Source organism: Caloenas nicobarica, chromosome Z, assembly GCF_036013445.1.
Source record: "Caloenas nicobarica isolate bCalNic1 chromosome Z, bCalNic1.hap1, whole genome shotgun sequence".
NCBI lineage: Eukaryota > Metazoa > Chordata > Aves > Columbiformes > Columbidae > Caloenas > Caloenas nicobarica.
The window spans coordinates 26,755,448-26,776,897 of record NC_088284.1 but is presented as its reverse complement, the minus strand read 5'-3'; the positions used below and the strand labels follow the sequence as shown (position 1 = coordinate 26,776,897).

Genomic DNA, 21,450 nt, shown 5'->3' with positions numbered 1-21,450 from the left:
TTTTCTCTTCGATTAGCGCAGTATTTTCACACCTGTGGACTATGGGTCTCCATCTGGGAGAAGGACTTTGCAGATCTCACCTACCAGTAATTGAAACTACCTTAAATTTTGATTTTCCTTTCCTTCTTCTACCACTAAGTATACAGCCATACAGAGGCAGAGTTAGCCAAGTAAGTTCCTGTTTTCAGGAAATTCCAATGAAAATTACTCAGGCACATCATCTTACAAGAGAGAGATTGTACATAGTGTGACAAATAATTTATTAACAAACAAAAAATAGATTGCATAGAGTGTTATACTGGGTTACTGTCAGACTGCACATTACACCTGAAATGCTGTCACAATGCATCCTCCTCTCAGGCACTGGTGATGTCGGTTTGGTGGTGGTGAACGGGCAGACAGGGAATTAGGACTTTCACTTACAAAGAAGTGACAGGAACCTAAAGACAAGGAACAGTCTGATATACCTGAAGCCCTTTCACAGGCTGCAGCACTTTACCAGATGATTATTTCTACTCTTCGATTTTCCTTCCTCCTGCTCAGTCCCCATGTCGTTCTGCTTCTTACTCAGAAGTACCACCTGACTGCACCGCCTCCTGCTGCTTTTTGTCTTTCTACAGCCACCAACCAACAGAAATCACTTGCTGCTACCAGTTGCAGGTGATGTCTTCCTTTCCCTGGTGCACGAGCAGTCCCTGAAACAGGCTGACAGGTTTCAGTATTTATTTCAGTGAGGAGCTGCCCGTCCCATACACCCTGTGACAGGCAGCCTGCACGCCAGCACTGAAATAATCCTCCACTACCGTGCAACATTCACATCCAGGAGGCCACAAGTGCCGTGAAGTAAAACGACTCTCAACAAAATGCGCCGTAAACCTCAGTTCCATAGCTGTCAGACAGGAATACGCTTTCAAATCTGGTCATTTAAAAAGTATTAACATGTATAATGAGACAACCGAAGTAATCTACGCTCTCGCATGACAGCATCTCAGCCTGGAGAACATGAACAGCACCTGCCTTCCCTGATGTGCTGAGACCAGTATTGCCCACTGACCATAAAACCTGACCTGCTGAGCTGAGCAACACTGCAGGTGCCCTGACAGTCAGCCTCCTCTTCAGAATAAGAGATGTCCAGTAACCTCTTCCCAGGTGGAGATGGGGAGAAGGACCAGCTCAGAAGGATCTTCGGAAGGATGGAGGACGAGCATCCTCTTCAGCAGACTGGAGATGACCACCTGCTCTGATCTGTTACCACACAGTGAAGGCACAGGGACTGTCACTGGAAGTTGTGCCCAGCATATTCATACAACTTGTGCTCAGCCACATGCCACCATCTCATAGCTCTATTTAAATCGTCCTGAAAAAGCCAGCCCTCTCTGGCTGAGAAGGATTCAGATTAATATGAAAGGCAAGGTTCAGGCTTGGAAGGTGACGAAGTAACACACACACCGAAAAGCTCTGCATTCTGAAAAGGGGACTAGAAACTTCTGCAGCTAAGCAGGACAACACCCTGGCTGCCCCAACACTACCAGATTCCTTAGAGTACACCATTATGCCAAGCACAAATTCATCAGGAGGGTTGCTTGGACTTCTGCAATAAATACTGGCATTTTTCTTTCCCAAGCTGTTTACCCAGACCCAAACACTGACAAGCTGTCTCTCGTTTACTTTCTGAAGGCAGTTTTCAGACAGCAGAAGGAATTAATGTGGGAATGGCTGGCTCTGTTTATGCCAGTAACTAGTTAAAAAAAATAGAGAGCACACTCAGCTGGCATAATTTCCTCCAGCTATGCTACAATATTAAGTTCTCTCTCTTTGAGAATAAAAGCTATGAAAGTTGCCACATGCCAGGAAACTTTCACTGAACCACTGAAACTAGGATTGGACGGGGCTTCGAGATCCAGATCGTCTTTCCTCCTACTCCAAGCCAGGCACAGCTGAAACAAGTGGCTCAGGGCGGCCTCTTGGTGGCAGTGCACCATGCAGGCACACCCAAAACAGACATTAACTCTGCTCCAAAACGCTTCATGAAAGATTTGGACAACTGGCTACACTGAAATACTCTCTAAAAGCAAGCAGATATCAAAGCGACCAACTCCAGTAAAACCAGAATAAGACCTAGCAACTATGAGGATCACCTGAGGAATAGTTCATGAGAGGGAAGTCATTCTTACAGGGTCCATGAGAACTGAAAAGGCAAAATATTAAAACTGAGCCACAGCTACAGACAACTGTGCAAACTAGAAGAATAAATGACACGTCCAGAACTTTGCATTTTATTTTATGAGCTATTGTATGTCTACAACAGTAGACAGCTGAGAACCTAACGATGTAAACAGTTAAATCTTCACCCCTGCATCAAATGTGTAGTATTTTCAGGGAAATACTAGCCTCCAGCTTGCTTTCTAAATAGGAAAGCTGCAGTCCTCTATTATGTAAAAATGCTCATGAAGCTTGATGTACACACAGTGTTTTAATAACACAAGATTTTTCAGTCTTGAATCTGTTAATTCAGTTGACAATAGTATAATAATTCGAAAAAAGTTCTTCTCCTTGCTTGATGTCTCTGAGAGTGACAAGCACTACACACCTCAGGTGGCTGTAAAAGAAGGAAAAACAAAACATGTGGAAGTGAAAAATTGCATTTCTCTTTCAACTTTTAAAATTCTTCATGGCAAGGTGCTAAACAATAGCTCTATCTAGATTATGTAATACGCATAATGCAGGCAAGGGAGACTAGAAAACCAACACTGAACTACAGATAGCAACTACAAGCAAACCCAATATAGTTACCAAAAAACACAGCCTATGTAGGTATGAAAATAACGTTTCCACTCATGCAATTATTCAGAAATGAAAAGAATTAGTCAAGACAGAGAAAAAGACACTTATACAGACAGGAGGAGAAGCTACAGCAAAGTTTGTGGAGCAGAAATCACTCCTCTAGAGATGCCTACCCACAGGTGCTATTGGCTAAACCCACTTTCAGACAGCTCTGAACTGCAGCAAGAGGCCTGCTGGAATGTTTGTTGATGAACGAATCCTCCCACAAACCCCAAGCTGAAATCAGTGGCTAGCAAACAGCTTTCTTACAGAGATATTTAAGAACTCACCCCCCTAAATTTCCTTTGAGTAAATGACAACGCCCTAAAGCTCAAGTATCTCTTGTAGGAAGAAGAGCATATTCTTCTGATGCTGATGAACGGGAAAGTGAAGAACAGCATCAACCCAAACAGTCCTCACTACTAAGAAATGTAGCATGAGGCCATTTTGAAATAAATAAATAAAAAAAAGATTAGAAAGTAGTAAGAAGTTTTTTACAAGATAGAAAAAGATTTAGTAGCCAGACTACCTATGCTGTTAGCACTATAAACACCAAAAAAGCAGCTAGAAGCAGATCTGGGATCTTCTGTCTAGTAGATGTACCCTGGCAAAACTTATGACTGAAAAACTGTATTTTCTTGGACAGACTCCAAGGAAGAAAGCAAAATTCCCCCTTCCTGAAACAGTCCCATAGCTTAGCTCTGCTTACTGCACTTTCACACTTCAAATATGCTATCCAGGCTTCCCTAAAGTTCAGTCTTGCCTCTTCTTTTATTAGCATTTATTTATTTATCTGCAGATTACAAGTGTGTCTTTAACCTTGCCTCAACAAAGTCTAAGTTTAAGCAGAAAATCTGCTTTTCCAATATGCACCATAACTTTCTCCAATCAAATCTCAGAGTTTTAAAATAGTTCCAGAATTACATTAGAAATCAAGATGAGCTGCTCTAAAATCCTTACACATCCCCTAGACAAATAGGATTATTTGGCTCCTGAAGGTAGCACCTGGATCAGAAACGCAACTTCTTCAGTGTGTTAAATTCAGGACCAACATTACAACTTACTTTCTAACAGCTTGACTATACCTCAGTACAGGACACTCACTTCCAGACATATTGTCTGTCCTTGTTGTCCATATTGCTCCTTGTCCATATTCATTTGATTGTCACTTTTCACACATTTCCAAACAAAAATCTGAGAAAGTTTTGTAAGTGTTTTAATTTCTGTAAGAGGTGGATTTTCAGGGCATAATGAGGATGTTGTAATTGCGTAATGTAACTAAAAGTCATGTGCCTTTATGCTGCCATAGTACTTCATTTGTCTCAATACAAATTAATGTTAGGTTTCTCTTTGCAAATTCACCTGCTTATTCCTCACGTAAGCAGAAGACATGGGAAACAGAAGAGTAAGAAGCCTAAATCTCAACTACCTTGGAAGGGCTTTGATTGGTTAAGGGTTACAAACTACCTTTGAAATACATACTGGAAAACCTGAGTACTGTAATACAAGCAAAACACAACTAGTGCTTCATGGGATTCAGAAGAAGTAAACTACAGTCTAACCATTGTTTGTAAAACTGCATCTTCAGAGCTATGCTGATCTCACCTGTGAAGATGTGGAAAAAGGAACAAAAAGACATAGGCATGTAAATCATGTAAAATTTGTCTATTCAAAGAGTTACCTCTTTCATATAGATGCACACTTTTGTGTAACTCATCTTCATATGGAATGATATTATTCTTCAAGTATGTTTGGTTTTTTAATGTATACAGTATGCTTTGTATCATACAAATCTATGAGCTCTTTGAGTTGCTGCTAACCTCTCTATGTCATGGCTGTAGACGATGTTTGGAAGATACTGCTTCAGTTCTACTGGAAAACAGCCCGGCACATCAAACTCCTGATAACACACATTGGCTGCTGTATCTAGAAATAAAGGGGAAAAAAAAGTCTCTATAATACTGAGAGAATTTTAGATTTGGTTTAGAAATTTGTAAAAATATCAAATGTACTGCTACAAAAGTACCAGATGTTTCATCACGCCTGAAAGCCATGCCTGTTAGAAGCTACTACACTCCTCTGAAGTCTTACTTTGAATTTACACACAAGATACACAACCAACTTTAATTCATCCTTATTGCATGAAACAGGATGGCTTGATTATCAACATGTATATGAAGGGGAACAACAACTTGCACAGTGCCAAGGGTAGATTACAGCATTGCTAACTGCTGTTAATACATGACACTAGCCTTCCCATTAAAAAAAAAAAAGAAAAAAAGAAAAAAAATTTTCTGGTGGCAAAATATGTCATAAATACAGCCAGGGAGGAAATCACCATCTGTTTAGCAGGAAGAACTGAATTTTCTTTACAGGGACATTAGACCTGGAAGAAACAGTTTGTTTCTGTGCTTGTCAATACCTAGTTTGCTACTCAGCAACCTTTCTGGATGCTACTTGGATGCTGGGTGTCTCTAGTGTAATAGAAGCTCTGAAAGCCACTTAGTGGTTAGGTATGGTAGCAACTGAGCTTTCTGTATCTCACCACCATTCCCATGAGTTCTTTATTCCCCCAAAACTTAAGATGAATACGCACTAAATAAATAAATCTTTCCCCTCTTCGTGTCCAACAGCTATATCATACCAACGGTTTTGTAGATTTTGCACATAAACCTATGGAAGTCAAAGTACTACAGTCCAAACTGAGCAGTGATAGAATCTTACTGTACATGTCACTGTGTGTATGGTTTTCTCATGAAGACTGCTGGAACCATACTGGGGAACTTGATCTGCAACTCTGTATACTGCCTCAGGTCCTCTGCTAGATATCCTTCCCCACCATCTCACATTTTGGGATGTACGCCTTTCATTCTACATAACAGGAGGCAGACTGAGGAATCTGCAGAAGTCAGTGAGAAAAGCACAAGAACATTTGAAGTGTTGCAATGCTGAAGGATTTTTGCACCCAGCTGTCACAAAAGGTCTCAGAAACTCTTAATCCCCTAAGTGCTTATCTTGTTTTAAACAGCATTATTGTCCCCCAAGTTCACTTTCTGATTCTCTGTGTCACCTCCAAAATAAGTTATATCCATTAAGACAAACTCAAGCCTGAAAATTTACCTGGAACTTACCATGCGAGCAGTTGTTGACGTACTGACCCACCGCCAGTGGGTTTTGCAGGGCAGCTGTGAGCCAACTCTCATCACTCATTTGAAATGGGCCAAGTTGATCTCTCCTGCTGCAAGACCTGAAATGAGGGACGGCGTTACCATGAATCGCAGCTCTTTCACTTGACAGGTTATCTGTACTTCCTCCTGTAGAAATGGCCACAGTTCCTGGGTAAAGTTACAGCTGTCCAACTCACCTGGGAGACATGACAACACTGGGGCGGGGTGAGGTGTGCAGACCAACACCTTGGTGATACTTTACATTTAAACTTCCCACTAGAGTGTGGTGTTTTTCAGACTCTGGTGGTAAAACTGCACAAAACCACCATGTACAGTTCCAGAAATGAACATCAAAGTTTACCATTACAGAAGTAGCAACACATCTTGTTCAGCTCTAAAGATATGAAGGCTCATTACAATCGTCACAAACCTATCAGCTTCAAATTCACTCCCGGAATTAAAATCTGCTATTAGTATGTACTAACACTCAAATTAGGTATTTAGATAATTTTGCTTATTTTATTTCCATGTCATATTTAAACACAATTTGCTAAAAATTATATTTCAATATAAGCTAAACCAGTCCAGGCTACTTGTGTCAGAATAAGTTCAGACTGGACATTAGGAAAATGTTCTTCACTTAGGGGCTGGTCAGTCACTAGAACAGCCTTCCAGGGAAGTGGTCACAGCACCAAGCCTGTCAGAGTTGAAGGAGTGTCTAGATGATGGTCTTGGTCATATGGTTTAGTTTTGGGTAGTCTTGCAAGGAACAGGGAGTTGGACTTGGTGATCCTTACAGGAACCTTCTAACTCCAGCTATTAACAATTATTATTGCTGTTATTATTATTATTAGGGTTACTGCTACCTTCTCCTAAAGTGCTGCTCATCTGTAGACCAGAACCAGAGTTACCAGATTCACCCTTTTTGTATTAGCAAGTCCAGGAAACAGCCTCTGTACATCAAAATGCATCTCATTGGTGTTACAGATTAAGACACAAGTATATAACAGATCACATCCAGCAGCTCTTATCCTTGTATTGTTTGCATTATGACATACACATAGGTGAATAATATTCAAATAAAACTCAATTTAGGGTAAGACAACAGGGAACTGAGACTATTAGTACCACCATTTTAAATTAGTTGAGTGACACTCCCGTTTCTTTTGACTGCTTACCTGTACACTGACCTTGATAGTCCTTTATCATTTCCATCAATAAGGATGCCGTCTATGCACCTAAAAATAAAGGGATTGCCAAGGGACTGGAAAAAGATGGGCTCATGCTTTCTGTATACTGTACCTGTTGCAAGACAAATATGATTATTTCAGAAGTCAGTTAACTGTCAGAACAAGCTTATGATATCATTCAGTTCCCTCCACATGGAAACTCAAAGAAGACAACGAGAATAGCAGAGAGCTCTTCTCTCAGTTAATGTCATTAACACTTGTAAACCTACAAGCTTTTAGATTGTAAACCTACAAGCTTTTAGACACATCTTTGTGTGATGTAAAAAAAAATCTACATAAGCTGAGATATTCCAAAGATATGAGCCATTGAAGGAAATAATTAGAGAAGGCATGTGTTCAGTATCCATGTGAGAGGGAGATAAAGCATCACAGCCAAGTGACCTGCTTCAGAGAGGAAAATGCCAAGTGATGTTTGTCCAGGAAATCTGTCTTGTTACTACTGTGTCAGGACACTTTGAAAACCACACAGAGTCAACAAGGAACCTGAAACAAGCACTTCACCACTCTGATCAAAGGTTTTGCTTGATACAGTGAGAGAAAGTGCCAAGCCAAGAACAGACGAATCATTCCAGCAGGCTGTTTCCCAAACCTGACAAGGATTTAAATCAAGGCGGGATCTAATCAACCCTGTGTTCCAAGCACAGAAAAGTGACAGCAGACTGACTGGCTTGCAATTTTTTATGACATTGCAGTCCTGCATCCCTCACACCCACTAGACCTTTGGCAACCCTCTGCAGAAATCCTTCATTGCAATCTCATGAGGAGGCAGGTGAAGGCCCCACTGACAGGCTGCTCTCAGTGCCAAGTAGGCAGGAGAACAATGACCTACTCTCTGCAGCTACCAGCCCTGTGGTTGTCTTTGTATCCTTGAAAAAGGAAGTCATTTCAACAGCTCCTCCTCTTGTTTTCCTAGATGAGCTGCCAGAAGAGACTCTCAACAAGCCTACCCTCACATTTAGTATCTGAAGAGAGCTGCAAGGCTCTTTCTCCGTGATTGTCACTTGACAATTACTCCATTCACCAGTCAATGGTAACAGCCAGGCACTCCTGCTTTGGCATGGCAAAACATGCTCCACTGCCCCATCGCTGGGCCTGATCCTGCAATGCTGGGCCTGTAAACTAGAGGCCACGTTCAGAGGATGATTCTGGGGACAGATGAAACAGAAACAAACCCAAAGCATTTCAGCAGCACTGTCCTAGCTTGGCCATACTAACAGAATTACAAATATTTTCAAGAAATAAGCAAATACAGTTCCAAGAAATGTGGAGGAACAGGGAAGGGTTGATTTTCCACACATTCTTTACGGAAGAGAGTTCTGCTAAACAAGTGGCTTATTTTCATTCTCCAGTTTGTACTTTTGCGCTCTGAAAAAGTTCATAGTCTTGTCCGCTGACCTGTGTGGAGATCTCAAAACCCTACTTTTCAGATCCTAATCCAAACAGAAACCCCAAAGAACTGAACTGTATTGTTCATCTGCTTGAAATTGCTCACATCCATCTGTGTTTAAAGAATCTGGAACAAGTTTTTTAGCAGCTGAAAACTCAGATTTTTGAGTACTGAAAGTTTTTTTTATATAGAAATAAAATTACCCCACCAATATAGCTTTGCTCATTTCCAAAAGTACAGTAGTCGGTTTACACATAAATATCCCGATTCACCGTAACTTGTGATTTTGTGAAGAAATGACAGAAATAAACCTCATGAAATCAAAATTAGTGTAAAACTTTGGTATTCTATAATTAGAGGGTTAGAAATCACATCTAACTTGATCAGGAAAAAAAAAAAAAAGAACATTTCATTACCAGGATACATAGATACAACTGTCCCTTTTGGTACAAAACCTTTGGTAACAAAAACTCCAGTTCCAGCAGACACCAGGGAACTTCGGTCTCGAGTGACACTGAACCCTAGTGTATTAAACAGAACTTCCTCTGGACTAAACACATGCTGACTCTGATGATGATGTGAATTTACTTTTGATCTCTTCTGCTCAACAGTCAGTAATTCCAGATATTTACATCTGATGTCTGGAAGTAAGGCCAAAATGTGTGCTTGTCTACTGAAGTCATTTATGAACAGGGCTTTAAATATTTTCAGTAGTGTTTCAAAGACATCTTCATCAGAGATAATTTTGTCTTGGGAACTTTCGGGAACATATCGGAGGGTCCTGTAAAGGGAAAAAAAAAATTAAGATTACATTTTTCCTAAATAAAATACAGAAGAGACATTTTACAACAGCAAGTTATATGCACTGATGTTTCAAACAAACTCTAAAATGTTCTTTCATACCTGTCTTACTATAAAACCATTACCTGGTGCATTTACATCAAGGCAAGTAGGTTAAACCCCACTGAGCTCTTGGCAACAAACATATTAAAAGTCAAATATATGGGATTATCGAAGTTTATAAAAAATATATAGTTCATTACACTTTCAAAGAGGTGAGCACAAATACTATGCAGACTAGGGAGATGTAAATTTATGCTACTTACAACGTCGTATTTAAATTCAAGCACTACTTTTACCTTTAAAAAGACCAAAGGCACCTTACAAAAAGCAAACAAACACAGACAAGCCTATCTATCTAGTTTTAACGCTACACACCACTTCAAAGTACCAAGGTATTTGAGTTTTCCACCAACGAAGTGACACACGAGGCCGAACCCCCTCCCCGCCACAACCCCCAGCCAGCCCCTGCCGAGACGGGGCCGCGGCCCTGGAGAGGAGCTCTCGCCCCCCGCCAGCAGCTGCTCCCGGCCGGGAAACCCTGCGAGAAACCCGTCAGGCGGCACCGGCTGCCGACGCCTCACTCCGCCGGAGGGCAGAAAGGGCGGTGCGGCGGACCTCTCCCGGGCGGCCTCGCCGCTGCCCACCCAGGGCGGGCCCCTCCGCCTCACCTGCGCTTGCGGCGGAGGTTGAGGGCCAGCCAGGGCACGAAGCGGTACTTGTACGCGTCCCACCGCCGCCGCAAGGCGCCCAACATGGCGGCGGCCGCCCGGGCCCCTTCCTCACCGCCGCCTCCTCTCAAGCGGCGCCCGCGCCACCGGCCCAGCCAATCCCCGCTCCGGACGCGCGGCCGTATTTGCGTACGGAGCTGCCATTGGCCAGTGGGAGGGGCGAGCAGAGCCCGGGGCGCCGAGGGCCGGCTGGGCTCGGGTTCCGGCTGCTGACGGAGACAGCGGTTCGGGGCCCGGCTGCGGGCGGTGCGGGAGCAAGCGGCTCCTCACCCCACCCGTGAGGTTAAACGTCGCCTGAAAAATGTACATTATTTGTGTTCCTAAGTCACTGCTGTGCGCTTCACACGCATGAAGCCATAATTGCCACCCAATTTTTCCAACGTATTTTCCTAGTTTTTTAAAAATGGATTTTTAAAATTACAATGGTCATCGGTAAAAGTTGTCGTAGGAAAAGCGTATGTATATTAAAACAAAATAAACCAAAGCACATGTCAGCCCCCCGAACTGACTGCCCTGAGGGGCCTTCCCCAGGCTCAGCAGGTGCCTGAGGTGACATCTTGTCCTCTGGGGAAACACAGACGGACAGACAGACAGACCAGTGCTGCACGACCTGCAGCTGGGCAGGGAGCAGCTTTGCACAGCTGGGGAGAGGAGGCAGCTTGCAAGCAACAGGAGATCATGTTCATCAATGAAATCGGGCTGAAGGGGAGCTGGGACTTCTCGTTCTTCAGCGTCTGACAGCACGTGAAGAGCTGGTTAGTCACAGGCAGGGTAAAGGCACGGCCTGTTTGCAAGAAAAAAGGGAGAGCTGCAGGCACCGGAAAACTCGTGTCCCATTGGTGACTACATATATGTACATACACACGCATCTCTCTAAATAATGTTGCATGTCTCTTCTGTGTCTATTAAACAGTCTAAAATGGCAAGATCTGATACTAGAAGGAGATTAAAAAAATTATCTAGAAGCAGCAGTTGAACTCTATCTCCCTGACGATTCTCCATCGAGAAGCAATCCCAGCGCTGTTAGATCACCTTTCCAAAATTATCCTGTGCCAGCCTCTCCCAGGGCTGAAGACTGTTAGTGCCTGGGATGATCCACCTCATCAAAGGAATGGCCCCTGAGCTGACACCTGTTACATTTCTGTCCACAGTTCTGACTAGTGCTTGGCCCTGGTGACAAGGAGACGCGAGTTGTGCTGTACATCATCCTAAGTGACTGAAGCTTGAAAGATGCAGCCCGCTCAGTTTGCAGCGCTTAGAGCAAACCGAACAAGCCAGGGGAGGGATATATTACAAATGGTGAGCATGTACGACTTGAGTGCATGTGGGGTGAGGGGTATAGGCTCTTTTGGTGCCACATTCTACCATGGTTTGTAAAAAACAACAATTAGTGAACAATCGCTCAGCAATTGATCTTCAAAAATTAAAGGCTCCCAAATAATTCTTTACAAATCACTCAGTCAGACATACCAAGACAAGGGTAATTTTATCTCCTTCCCCACTGTTCTCCTTTCTCTGCTTGGGCACCTGCTTCAGTAAAACTTTTTTCTTTGGATGCTGCTCCTTCTCTGCAATTTTAGTTAAAATCTGCCAATTAAACCAAAAGTTATTGGGAAAATGAGACAGGACAGCATATATCTTTCTCAGGAAACCAAAAAATAATCATGCAGAGCTAGTGTTTGAGATTTGTTTTTTGGGATGAACAGAGAAATCACACCTGAAATCACTGTCAAGGTTTATACCCCTGCATCTGGACCCGAACTCTTGCCAAGACTTTGGGATTTTGTGAGCCAGTTCCACCAAAGCAATGCAACAAGCAGAACTAACTTCCCATCTCAGAGCCTTGCAAATATTTATAAATTGCCTTGATTTACTCTATGTTCGCTTTAATTCTATTGTTGGCCTTGCACATATTTTCTGAGAACAAGAACTGAGTGATGATATATTGCAAACTGAAATAATTGAGACAAATAAAAGGAAATGGTACAGTACCTCAGGGAAACCCTCAGCTGGCTGGAAATGCTTTCCTGCCATCTTCTGGGCTTGGTTGGAAGTGACAGGGAAGAAAGCTCTCCATCCTCAACTTAAATTCTGGGTTTCAGCGGCTGTGTGCCATAATGAGAGAACAACATGCACGTTTCACCACAGTACTTGCATACTGTACCTTTTAAAAGCAAGACTGTCACATGCATGATTCAGTCCAGCAAGCAAGACAACGCAAGAAGAGAAAAGTTAGTAAGGGAAATAGTGTCTTGGGAGGTGGGAAGTTGGGTCAGAACAGCCACGCGTACAAGTTGCCTGCTGAGATGAAATACATGATCCTCGTGACGCTCTAGCTTCCACATTCTGGAAGCAACCGTTACCTTTCAAACACTGTAATACTTCAACCCGTGACTGTCATGTAGAACACTGATTGTAACATTATTCCCACCGGATAAACCAAAACGGGCATTGCTTACTATTTGTCCGCAGGAGAACTGAACATACCCTTTGCAAATGAAGACATTTGGCTCTCTAAGTAGGTGTCTTTCACATGTACTGCCAGCTGGTGAGGACAGGTGATGCCTGCTATCCTTTGTTCCTAAAAAGGAACTACCACACAGTAAGACTCAGGAGTTCTAGAGTAAACCAAATCATGGAAGATACATTACACTCAATTTATCTTTTATTTAATCCTTGCCATGTATATTCCTTCTTGACATTTCAGTTAGTACATTTTTCTGATTTTAAAAATCAAATATTAGAATTTATCTGAAGACTTCTGCTACCATTTTTCGCTAGTGATTTTTGTGTTCATCTCTATTTGCAGGAAGTCACACAAGTAATGGAAATTACCAGGAGAGCAATCCTTCAAAATGTACAATTTTGTAGTCACAAAAAAGGCTACAGGACACTTGAATTTAACTGTCTAAAATCTGATTAATTTTAAAAATATCAAAAAAATCAGGAGAGAGACAAACAACTGCGACAAGCCCTAGCTTTGCAATGCATGTTCAGATTGCCTGAATAAGGACAGGCTTGTGTTGTCTGCTTAAATCACAAGCAACAGAATAAGCAACAGAATAGCAGATTTAACTTCCAAGATACACCTCAATGGCTACAGAACCAATCCAACGAAATCAACTTGCCTGCCTTGGTAACTAATAGTTACACTTGCAGTAATGCAAAATTTAGACATTTAACGTTCGATCTAAGGGCATAAGGCAAGTGAGGTTCATAGACACTGTGCTGTTGTAAGACAAGTTCCTATTGTTAAAAAAGATTAAAAAAAAAAGTTTGTTGCTGCCTTTTATCTAAGCATTCTTTATGGATGCACCCAAGATACACCAGCCAATACTCATTCATTCATATGTGTCATTTAATATTAGAAACTAAGTCTTTATATATGAAGTGTTACATATGAAATTGTGTATAAATAGTGTAGTGTACCTGAAATATTTTATTTGCATCAGTAAATTGAACATATTTATGTTACAATTAGCAGAGGACAACATTTGTTCAAAAGCTTTTATTTACTATAAAGACAAAACCCACCAAAATAGGTACAAATTATACTATATAAAATTGGTTCAATGGGGTAAAAACTTTTAATTAAAATATCTTGATATATTTAAAATAACAAAGGATACAATGAAGCCAAATTTCTTAACCCAGAGATTTCTGCAAAATTTGCTTGCACAGTAAGGTGCTAATAGAAGTTAGCCCTTAAGCCCTGGAAGTCTTAGGAATCAATCACATAGCAAATATAATTTCATTGTGAAAGTGAACTTTGGTAGAAGAAACTCTATAGGACACCTGAGGTAGTAGAAACTGGAATAAACAGCAGTAGACGTTATTTACAACTTAAGTACCAAATAACATTAAGAACACAAAAAAATAATTACACAATACAATTTTCAGTCCAGCTTTGATCCAAAGAAAATAAGAATATTACATCACATCTGCATTTTAAAAACACCACAATTACCAGCAAGCCAAGGGAAATGCAAACAAACTCAAACAAATGCATTTGGACACCTAGAGGCAGTTTGAGTTTGAAATGTGGTAGGCATGGTGATCTATGAAGTAATACTGATTAGCTGAGGTTCATCAGTTTATACAGTTTACATTTCTGCCAGAAATAGTGTTTATCTGACAAGTGATCTTCCAGTACATGAATTGGCAAGAGTGCATCCTTTAAAGCTTGCACACAGAAAGACTTGGAAACAATCTTATTAGAACGAGAAATTCTAAAGTGGTCAAAAAAAAAAAAAAAGGTCAAGTACAAAACAGTTAGAGCTACCAAACTTCACATTTCGGTATTATCTTTTTAACTCTTCAAAATCTGCCAGTCTTCCAAAACAAAGGAATGTAAAATCTCCAAAAGAAACATATTCACAACTAATGACACTGCTTTTTTTTTATTAGTATGAGCAATATCATTCCTGTAAACTTATCTTTAAGATGTTTTATTTCCAATTTGTATCGTACATTTTTAATGTACTATAGCTTATTTAGTTTCTCCTGAGTCTTTGAAAATAACCAATTCTATTTCAGACAAACAATCCAACTGGCTTCTGAAGAGTTAAAACAAGAACAGTATTTTTTTTTCAAATGGATTAAACACAATCAGTATTTGATTTAAAAAGATCCCCATTTTAAAAAAGCAAAAGAAAAGCTGCCATTTTCCTTCAGAATTACATGCATCAGAATCTAAAAATCTGCCTTTAAAATAATTTTAAAAACCTGTTTTAAAAAAAACACACCTGCTAAAAACAAGTTTTGCACTACAGGTGAAGCTTTACTTCACATTTTACTTTATCTTGCTTTTCAAGTCCAAGTTCATCTCTTATTAAAATAAATACCTTTCTTATGGTAATATTTTTAACATTTTCAAATTAAATTATCACTAATGTCTACAGTAAATAGATGATGTATGGCAGAAGGAAAACAGCAGGTAAAACTTGTTATCAGTAGAGATTGTGACCTCAGTTTTGTTACATAAACAATGAGATTTGCTCATAGGTGGCACCTACTCCCACTGACAAAGTCTCCCATAAAGTTTAATGGGAGCTGGGTTTAGGGCCTTTCACATGAAACTTCTCTACATGATTTGCCAGAAGAAACTGCTATATGAAAAGAAGGCTCAACAACTTTTAGCATGATTCAGACTAAGTTGTTTTATGCAGAACAATATATTTTTTTCTGTTTTATAATATAATAATACAATATAATAACCTATACTATCAGAGCCTTCAACACTGCTTTGTTGAAGGTGGCATTTATTACAGATTTCCAGAAAATCTGTTATAAAAACTATTGTGTCAGCAAGATGTTCCATGACACAGTTTGCATCTTTTCTAAAGACTATTTAAAAATATCCCCATTTTTCCCTGAAAGTTAAAAATACAATGAAAACAAACTTTAATTTCAAAAGAAATTACACAGCCAGCAGCAAATGGGCAGGGAACCACAACTGCCTGCTCTTGCTTTAAGGAAGGCAAAATGTTTTTGTAATGTATCCGTCAACATTTGGATTTGTAACTCAGAGAACTTTGTATAATTAAAAGGGACAGATACAGAATTTCCTTTTAACCAGTGCTGAAAACTGACTAATCGCAGAACCTTCTGCTTACATTTACATGATGTGAAATGGAACAGTGATTGCTATATTAAAACAGATCCTGAGCCTCTCAGCTGCTAATATTGCTGAAAAAGTGCTCCAAATAAAATAAAAATCACTTATCTGCTAAATAATCATGCAGATTAAGGAAAAATGCTTTTGTGTTCACATAAAGCCAGATGTTTGAAAAGGCACGGTTTACAAATCTCTGCACAAGTTGTGAAATGTTGCATATTGAGCTTAGGTAAAGATCTCGATTTGTAAATCACATACTTAGGTAGGGTTCTCCATTGGCCTTAAGTCCTTGATGTATCTATCCTTAAGGCCAGCAGAATAATACAATGTGCTGTGCTTAACTGCACTGCAAAACAGTTATCATGTATTCAGTAGCATCATCTTCAATATATCAGCCTTACATGTAAGTAGCTACCATGTAGTACGGAAGACTGGGTGTTTCAGCAGCTCCCTTGACGGGGGCCTGTCCTGAGGTTGAAGTTCTAAACACCGAAGAGTCACATCTTTCAGGCCAGGAGACAGATGTGTAGGGATTGATGGAGCAGTAGTTGCACTAGCAATCTAAACAAACAGAAAATAACTTTTTTAAAAGTCAGTGATTTTTAAGCCCCCTTCTCCTACATGAAAAACCTTCCATAAGCTCATAATTTTCAGCTGGTAAGTTATATTTATGAGCTTTTCTCCATTTAGTGTTCTTTCCTACTGCAGTTGAAGATTACATCACTGCTTCAATTTTATAAAATGGGTCTTAAGTTGCCCATATGCCTCTTTACCGAATAACATGGGTTCTATTGCCTTTCACGGTCTGCCCCTCTCCTTGTACTTCTCTCTAAATTTTCTTCTCACAGCAAGATTCTGCAGTGGCCACCTGGTGAGCAGGCTGTAAGACAAGCTCTTACGTCACACATACAGGTATTCTTTACACTAGTAGTTGCCATTACTGTTAACTGGCGTAAGTCAACATGGAGATACATTAAGCTAAATGACATTACATTATGGTACGTTAAGCTGGGTATGCTCTCTTGCATTGTCCGTACTCTATTTCTGCAACCACCCCAAAAAGCAATCTTCTTCAGATGCAGATCACTCCCAACCAAGTTAATTTTATCATCTCTAAACCAAATCAAGCAAGATGATTGGGAACACTAGGGTAGTACCACCAGATTCACACACAGAACCAAGACAATCACATCTCTTATCGCAAATGATTTGTACTTAATTAGAACATAATTAGAACTTAAGGTCGGGGAGACCTTATTGTGGCCTTTCAGCACTTAAAAGGAGCCTATGAGAAAGATGGGGACACACCTTTTAGCAGGGCCTGTTATGACAGGACAAGGGGTAATCGTTTTAAATTAAAGAAAGCAGATTCAGGCTAGACATGATGAAGAATTTTTTTTACAATGAGGGTGGTGAGACACTGGCACAGGTTTCCCAGAGAGGTGGTAGATGCCCCATCCATGGAGACATTCCAGGCCAGGCTGGACGGGGCTCTGAGCAACCTGATCTAGCTGAAGATGTCCCTGCTCATTGCAGGAGGGTTGGAGTAGATGAGCTTTGAAGGTCCCTTCCAACCCAAACTATTCTACGATTCTGTATTTGAATACTGCTGTGCTAGTTCTGTTTTGCGGAAACACTTTCTCAACATGCTAGTGAAGACACTAATAATCACTTTCTCCACCTGGGGTAGTATTTTCTTCATTCACACCTACAGTTTAACTAGACTTTTAGAATTAAATGTACCTAATTGGTTTCAGTAAGACATATGAATGCCATAATACATGACCTAGAAAAGAGAGGGGAAATATTTATATATAGCATGGCATAATGGCCAATATCTTTCAGCAAAAATCCAAATGTCAAACACCAGGTTTTTACCAAAAGACATTCCCCACTATGAAATACGAATACACACAGAAACGTTTTACAGTAGAAAACTACTTTTGCTTCCATATTTCACAGGACTTTAAGAAAGAATTCAAATCCCGGCCTTCTGCATAGAGTCAAGATCAACTCTATTTTTTTTTCAGCCTGTTATACTATGTATTTATATGTCGGAGTTTTTTCTGCATGTTATTGTGTTGGTAGCTTTCTTTTTTTTAACAAGCAAGTATGATTTTGTTGGTATCAGTATTGATTTTGTAGAAGCAGCTCCAATATAAAGAACAGCTATTGCAACAACCTCTACTACTTGTATACTTTTCTAAAATTCACATTGCTGCATATGAAATTAGTCACCTTCTCTTATAGCGTATCGGTAGCAACAAAATACCTCACCTTAAATATCAGAGCAAGATGATTGGAGTGTTTCTCTGCATTCCAGGGAGGTTTAGCACAAGCCATTTCTATAACAACACAGCCAACGCTCCACACATCACAGCTCCTACCATATTGCTGACCTCTCAGAACCTGAACAGACGAACAGAACAAAGCTCAGATTAACCACTTCAAAGTGTTGTAACTCTAAGTAATTTAGATGAATAAAAAATCATCAACCAAGGGCATTCTGATTGATACTTCGGGTTAAGAGAGTGATCAGTGATGTAAATGCAATAAGATTTATACAGCTGTAGAGAACTAGTAAATAAAATTCCTGATGAAAGAGCAAAGCAAAATACTTTGTAATAGTTAGCTTTTGACCAAATGGTCATTTGGGCTTTAGTAACAACACTTATGACAGATATATCTTGTAACAAACTACTTAAAACAACTTCAACAGTGAGAAAGAAATGTAATTATCACCATGTTGCAGTCATTCCTATTCTTTAGGACAAATATATTGAAAAGGCATTTGAAGCATTTACAGCAATTTTCTGTTATTTGGTTGTATGAATTATCTTAAAGAGTTCAAACAAACTTTGAAGTAACTTCCAAAACTGGTTTCTTACCTCCGGTGCCATAAATGCAATAGTTCCCAACAACTGTCCCTGAAACTCCCCAGCACCAGTTCCTTTTGATGCCAACCTGGCTGCAGCTCCAAAATCAGCAATTCTTAATCTATGACCTGTGCTGTCAATTAGCAAATTGGCACCTGTCAACAGCATAATAAAAATACTGCTAGTTGGCTTTCTATTAAAGGCAAAAGGATGAACAGACATTCTTCCTCCCTCCACTTCAAAACTATGAATAGGTTGCTGTTCCCCAACCCCAATATCAAGGAAATCTAGAAATCAAGGACAAAGTCTAATAATGTCACATTATGCCTGAATGACACTGCACACAGCTGGAGGCTGTCCAAGAGATTTGAGGGAAGCAATCAAACTTTCAAAGTAAGGCAAACACAGGATTCTGGAACAACGCCTGGAAACGGAATAATGAAAGAAAGCGGTGACCTAAAAGCCCAGGTTTTCATTGCCTGCAGCTCCCTGTGAAATTTAAACTTATTTCATCCTTAAGCAACTTTGAGATGTCTGGAAGAGAATTACAGAACAATTGAAAGTTTTCCTATTTTAAGGAGGAAATATTAAAGACAAATATTTGCCATTGCTGTTGCTACTGATCTGGATATCTCTCCAGTTCTTGGATAGCTATGGTGACATTAAAGGGAAAGGTTTAGTAAGACTGGTATTTCCCAATAATGTCCACATTTTGCTCACACACAGTACAACTGTATTTATGTTCAATTACAATGAAGGAAGAAAACAATACTCCTTAACATTATAAGCCTGATCTCTTCATCTTGGCTTTTTCACAGATTTTACTATGATTTCAGTATAAACATTTACATTAATTTAACTAGCAATCTTTAAAGCTATATGGCAATTTCATATTTTATTTGAACAAATTGAGAAAACCAGTTTTTCTAAACTATCAGCACAGGTAGCAAATATCCCCAAGTATGCTAAGAACATTCTGAGTAATTTCAGAAACTAAAGAATATTAAGAATAATCAGAAAAACCCAACAGAAATACCACTCTTGAAATGGCATCTGAGAGAAGAATAGGTGTCGAGCCAAAACAGACACTGCTTTCTGAATATTCCTTTTAAAGAGACTTTCTAAATAATTCTCACCTTTAACATCTCTGTGGATTATCTGATTCTCATGGAGGTAAGAAAGGCCACGTAACAGCTGTTCTGTGTAATTAATAATAACCGATTCTTTGAAGGCTCCATATTTACTTAACAAATGAGCAACTGAACCCCCTAGGAGATTAAAAAAAATATCATTTTATCAACATTTTTGCTTTGTATTAGTAGAATGCAGAACTGCATTGGAACTCTGTATTGGTATTCCTAATTTATAACTAGATTTCTCCCCACACTGACATTAAAAATTTTCATAGGCAAAACATAATATACTCAGTTACTTAATTACTTTCTACCTGGAAGTATACACATTAAAGACATAAGTCTTCATGTTTCCTAATAATTTTATACTTCCTTAGAAGAATGTACAAGTCCCCTAGTGTACAAAGTATTGTTCTGAAAAAACACTACACATATTTATTTGCATTTTGCATTAACATTTAAGCAGCAGAACACTACATTTCTTTGGGACAATAGATACACACAGCCTCTGGTAAGCATTCACTCTGAAGATTGTAATTTAGTTTTGATACCATCTAAGTACCAATATATAGAGGCAAGTAGACAAGTAGGGAAAAGCAGCATCTTACTCTGTTTTCCAAAACTGGTACACAGATCCTCAAGATTTTGCATTTCCATTGTGACTCTGAAAGTATTCTAATATAACCTGGGCTTGAAGGAGGTAAAGACAAATCCTGACATTTCATTCTCTAAATAATACTATTTCAGAAAAAAAAACTTTTAAAAAGTTAAACACCTTTAGTTTTGAGAAAATATTTTTCTGTACTATTGCTTGTAATAACACTTACTTGGGCTTTGTTTGTTAGCACTCTGGTATTGCTAAGTGGTTTCTGCCAAAGAATGTGAGTTAAAGTGCAATGCTTTCTTGTACACAAAAGAAAGATGTATCAAACACCAAATCTGGTCTTAGTAGTAGGATGGCAACGATATACAATCCCATAAAATTAATAAAGATCCTTTTTTAAAAAAGGATAGCAAAGTTATTTTTAATAATAACTTAAAGTTACACAGGTACACTAAACATGCAACAGTTTGATGTATTTCCAACTGAAGTGCCTGTCTCAGTTTCCAAATCCTTGTTTAGATTCAGAAATTGAGGAAAAAGTAGTAGAATTTTTGTTCGGGGCTCACCAAATCAAAAAAAGTATGTACCAGTAAGGATATTCCTATGACCACTTGAATTGTTCTGTAAGTAGAACTTTATGCGGGTTACCAACAGCTGTGAAAATACGAATTTGGAAACTGAAGTGATGCAAAATACAGCATGAAACTACATAGTTCAACAGTTAACTTATACTTTCATTTTCTTTGGCATAGTAATTGTTTACCTGCCATCCATTCAATAAAGAGGTTATAGTTGCTCTTCTCACATGTAGCACCCAACATTCGAATAATGTTAGGATGGTTCAGATGACTCATCATCCTTATTTCTTCTCTCAGTGCTTCAACTACCTCTTCTTGCTCAGATGATGTGTTCCTGACATATGTCACCTGTTTTGAAATACGGTATTCAGATTTACCTTACATAATTACCAGTCCTATAACAGCCCTTCAGTACAATAACAAGGGTTTTCATTCCTTTTCATT

The 21,450-nt window shown here is 39.5% G+C and overlaps 2 protein-coding genes across 6 annotated transcripts in view; both read right to left on the bottom strand.

Moving 5' to 3' along the window:
• Nucleotides 1–2,458: 2,458 nt before the first annotated feature.
• On the bottom strand, nucleotides 2,459–10,263 carry SETD9 (SET domain containing 9). Of its 4 annotated transcripts, none has more exons than XM_065657301.1 (6): nucleotides 10,139–10,263; nucleotides 9,044–9,408; nucleotides 7,169–7,292; nucleotides 5,955–6,070; nucleotides 4,644–4,749; nucleotides 2,459–2,599 (listed from the first exon to the last, which is right to left on the bottom strand). In XM_065657301.1, the coding sequence occupies exons 1-6, from the start codon at nucleotides 10,222–10,224 to the stop codon at nucleotides 2,512–2,514; spliced, it is 885 nt and encodes a 294-aa protein (XP_065513373.1). In that variant the 5' UTR covers nucleotides 10,225–10,263; the 3' UTR covers nucleotides 2,459–2,511. The 4 variants fall into 4 exon arrangements, 2 of the variants coding, with proteins under 2 accessions (XP_065513373.1, XP_065513374.1); XM_065657302.1 differs by having other exon boundaries at nucleotides 9,260–9,408; XR_010607899.1 differs by lacking the exon at nucleotides 2,459–2,599 and adding an exon at nucleotides 5,553–5,722 and having other exon boundaries at nucleotides 4,661–4,749.
• Nucleotides 10,264–13,735: 3,472 nt separating this feature from the next.
• Nucleotides 13,736–21,450, bottom strand: part of MAP3K1 (mitogen-activated protein kinase kinase kinase 1) — a 62,269-nt gene continuing 54,554 nt past the window's right edge. For both annotated transcript variants that reach the window (XM_065656574.1, XM_065656573.1), the window contains exons 16-20: nucleotides 21,192–21,354; nucleotides 19,828–19,959; nucleotides 18,704–18,846; nucleotides 18,093–18,224; nucleotides 13,736–16,376 (exon numbers count right to left, since the gene is read on the bottom strand). In XM_065656574.1, coding sequence (XP_065512646.1) covers nucleotides 16,227–16,376; nucleotides 18,093–18,224; nucleotides 18,704–18,846; nucleotides 19,828–19,959; nucleotides 21,192–21,354 — 720 coding nt within the window. In that variant the 3' untranslated portion in view covers nucleotides 13,736–16,226. The remainder of the gene's footprint in view (nucleotides 16,377–18,092; nucleotides 18,225–18,703; nucleotides 18,847–19,827; nucleotides 19,960–21,191; nucleotides 21,355–21,450) is intronic.

What these genes read in the sequence shown, in the direction of transcription:
- SETD9 (XM_065657301.1), bottom strand. Translation starts at nt 10,224, where the DNA reads ATGTTGGGCGCCTTGCGGCGGCGGTGGGACGCGTACAAGTACCGCTTC. An exon ending in AGTTGTATCTATGTATCCTG is followed by an intron (nt 7,293 to 9,043) that starts GTAATGAAATGT and finishes GTCTTGCAACAG; the next exon opens with GTACAGTATACAGAAAGCAT. An exon ending in TACAGCCATGACATAGAGAG is followed by an intron (nt 2,600 to 4,643) that starts GTTAGCAGCAAC and finishes CTTCTTTTACAG; the next exon opens with CCACCTGAGGTGTGTAGTGC.